The 3,385-nt window shown below is 42.4% G+C and overlaps 1 protein-coding gene across 1 annotated transcript; it reads right to left on the bottom strand.

Moving 5' to 3' along the window:
• Nucleotides 1-259: 259 nt before the first annotated feature.
• Nucleotides 260-2,157, bottom strand: LOC147445460 (glutathione S-transferase U22-like). The gene is made up of 2 exons (XM_086524983.1): nt 1,727-2,157; nt 260-921 (listed from the first exon to the last, which is right to left on the bottom strand). The coding sequence occupies exons 1-2, from the start codon at nt 2,051-2,053 to the stop codon at nt 544-546; spliced, it is 705 nt and encodes a 234-aa protein (XP_086381109.1). The 5' UTR covers nt 2,054-2,157; the 3' UTR covers nt 260-543.
• Nucleotides 2,158-3,385: the final 1,228 nt, after the last annotated feature.

Here is a 3,385-nt window from a genome sequence, read left to right on the forward strand (position 1 = left end):
GAAGTTTGATTTCTTATAACATATTTGAGGGGATTTGCATAGAGCCATAAAGTCCCTTTTAGGTGCCACTAAGCAAGTAGGAGAATAAACCTGGAAAGCTCAATGTGGTCAATACGTTTGAGAAGGGCGGATGTTTCAATCAAATCACAACTAATCAATCAGACAAAATCCATTTTGCTCAAAAGCATATAAACATTCCCTAAATTTTAAAGAAGTCTTAACATGATCAAATTATTAAAATAATTGGTACACTTCCTCATGGTCTCACTACAATATATTAGCTTTGTATTACAAAATTGGAGTCGAATTGAAGCAATGCTAGTTTTGATAAGTGTCATGGGTAACAATACTCCTTAGATTTGATATTTGACTCACAACTTCTTTTATTGGAATCAACTTGAGCACTATATGCAACAACAAGAGTGAGAGATAGATGAATTCTTTCATGCATTCATAATCTTTGACTAGTTTGGCAACTAGTACTAGATATGGATTTTCCATTCCTTCACTCCACAAAGACCAGGATTTGCTAGAGGAAGATATTCATTCTAAAATACCAAAATATTTCTTCCTTAACTCGCGAGCAGACTCAAGGACCTTTTGAGCAGGTATCGTAGCAAGGCCTTCTTTGACACTCGGATGTTGGACCACCACCTTAGCCCACTCACAGAGGTGTGGGCAAGTGCTCTCTTCCAATGACTTGAAGTTTCCTAATGTCTCCAGGGTCTCAATCCAGCATAGGTAAGAGGCCAAGGTAATGTCCACCAAGTTTATGTTCTTGCCTCCAAAGTAAGGTCCATCTCTAGCAACATCTTTCAAAGCTTTGTCAAGTGTTGCCATGCTCTCTTTCATAATCTTCTTGCCTTGTTCCACCAATTCTCCCTCAGCATTTTTTAAAATAAGACGAATTGCTTCAAAAATCTGTGCAAGATCAATTATCACATAAACGGCTCCTTTTTGGAGAATTATATGAATGCATGTGTGTGTGTGTGTGTGTACATACCTACATATATATATATATATATATATATATATATATATATATAAATATATAAGTGTGTGTGTGTGTGTGTGTGTGTGAAACTAACTTGCTTTGCCAAAGAAGAACCATGCATACCTCCAATGCTTCCCTTCAGGACTATATTACTATCTAATAGTTACTGCAATCCACAGCCAGCAATACAATCATGCATGCAATGCCAACATGACTATAAGGTACTTTTGTTAGGGAGACCAAGCCTATCCAATGACCAATTGCGAGCCTAGACTGGCATAATGCCCACGAGGTTCACTTGCAACATTGTTTCTGATCAAGGTTGACACGGCCAACGCTAGTACAATCCGATGTAAGCACATTATAAAATGGACTAAGCCAAAGCTAGTACGACACATTGAGAAAAAGAGGGGTCCTAAAAAAGAGCTTAGGATACCAAAATTGAAAGGCCCGAATGGAGATTTTGCAGCATGGGAGGGTTGGACTTTGGCCCCACACCCTTGAGCCTTGGGCCTTGTCGCAATACTTGCCTAAAGAACCAAAATTTGCCCAAAACAATACAACTGATCGGGCACCTGGGCCCCCAACAATAATCCATGCCTCAGTACATTGCCAAGCTACAATTATAGGAAGATTTCGTCTAACAAGCAAGCCCCTATGATCCTCTTACCACAGACCGGTAGCTTAAAACTGCTAGGAACCCTGCAAATGTATATTTGGGCAGCAATCTACCTTTTTGTCGGCATAATCAGCCCAGAAACGAACGACGGCGCGTTCGTAAGGATCCGGTGGAAGGAACCCATTGTTGTCATGTGAAGGCCAGGTTTCATCGATGTACTGCAAAATGATGAGGGACTCGCAAACGGGCTTGCCGTTGTGGATGAGCACGGGGACCTTCTTGTGCACAGGGTTGGACTCTAAGAGCAGCTTGCTCTTAGTTTCCAATAGGTCCTGCTCTTCAATATACTCATACTCAACACCCTTCTCCTTTAGAGCGATGAGAACCCGAACGCCGAATGGGCTGCGCCAAAAGCTGAGTACCTTCACGCTGGAAGTCATGAGCACCTCCTCTCTCTCTCTCTCTCTCTCTCTCTCTCTCTCTCGCAGCGCTCTGCATCGACGCTCCTGCTACTTTACAGGGCCTCGACGCTGAACGTCAGGCGTGACATACTTGAAATTGGGAACATGCGGGCAAGCTGTCCGTTCCTCAACACTAAAGGGCACGGGATGGGGAGAGATGGGATCAGCGGTGGAGGTGAAAAGTGGGAATCTCAAGGCGCCTTGGGTTTGGGAAAAAGGACAGTAAATGTTGACTCACGAGCCCCTCAGGCGCGGCTCTGAAATTGACCCTGCGACCTCATGCGTGTAAGGCAATTGTGCTATCCACCTCACCCGCGTGACGTTTGTGAAATATGTTTTGAATTTACAAATACATTTATGTCCTAGTTTATCTGTAAGTGAAATCGTGCGCTCCACACCATCTCTGCTTTTGTGCCCCGAGTTCTCTGTCGTCGATCCCACCTCTCTTACTTCATTAATTAATTTGTGCCCTTTAGTGCTAAGGGTGTCCGTCCCTCAGCCGATGTCGCGGGCCCTCGCCCATCTATATTGAAAAGCGGACACCTGGCACTGTTCAGAAAAGCGGACATATGCAAAAAAGGAGTGACACGAGAATATAGCATATTAGGGTAGAGGTGCCAGTAAAAGTACAGGGCCAGTGTTAGAAAAAAACTGGGGTCCAGTGTATTTTAACCGACTGAAATCCTAAAATCCCTGTTAGATTTTGAGCTTGCCTTGAAGAAAACCGGGCAATTTTCACAAGTTTTAGTGTAATTACGGGCAAAAGCTTCAAAGTTCGACCTAAAAACCGGGAGAATTTCAAGTTTGCCCTTATTTTCTTCGGTTAGGAAAAATGTTTTTTCTAGCCCTGTACGGGGCCCATATTAGAGACACACATTAGACACTACTACTACTATTCAAAGATACTTTTTTGTCCCAAAAGAGCAACACTTTTACACCGTGTCTATTTTTCCATACAAGGAGAACTATTAATTTAACACTATGCTTTTCCTTTTCTACAACTAGTGGGCTTGTCTTTCTTTTCTCATCGCATCCCTTTCTACAAATGGAGCAAGCGCCCTTCCCTTTTCATCATGGACCTGCACAACAGTTAAGTAGCAGCTTGTCAACAATTGGCTATCATATTTTCAACATGCATTAAAGAGTAGTTCTACAAATGATGACACACACAATACACCGTCATGAAAACACCATGTACACTTATCATACCAAATAAAAAACGACATGTTGAGTTCAGTCCAACAATCCCCATTAACACACTCATCCATTAAAACCATTACAACGAGGGGAAAATGCTTGCTCATTAAGCCT

Source organism: Adiantum capillus-veneris, chromosome 12 (genome assembly GCF_014529385.1).
Source record: "Adiantum capillus-veneris isolate H3 chromosome 12, ASM1452938v2, whole genome shotgun sequence".
Classification (NCBI taxonomy): domain Eukaryota; kingdom Viridiplantae; phylum Streptophyta; class Polypodiopsida; order Polypodiales; family Pteridaceae; genus Adiantum; species Adiantum capillus-veneris.

Bases quoted from the DNA above. Each gene is read 5' to 3' on its own strand.
- LOC147445460 (XM_086524983.1), bottom strand. From the start codon at position 2,053: ATGACTTCCAGCGTGAAGGTACTCAGCTTTTGGCGCAGCCCATTCGGC. The intron at 922-1,726 runs GTAGATTGCTGC...GATCTTGCACAG, and splicing joins CTGATTATGCCGACAAAAAG to ATTTTTGAAGCAATTCGTCT.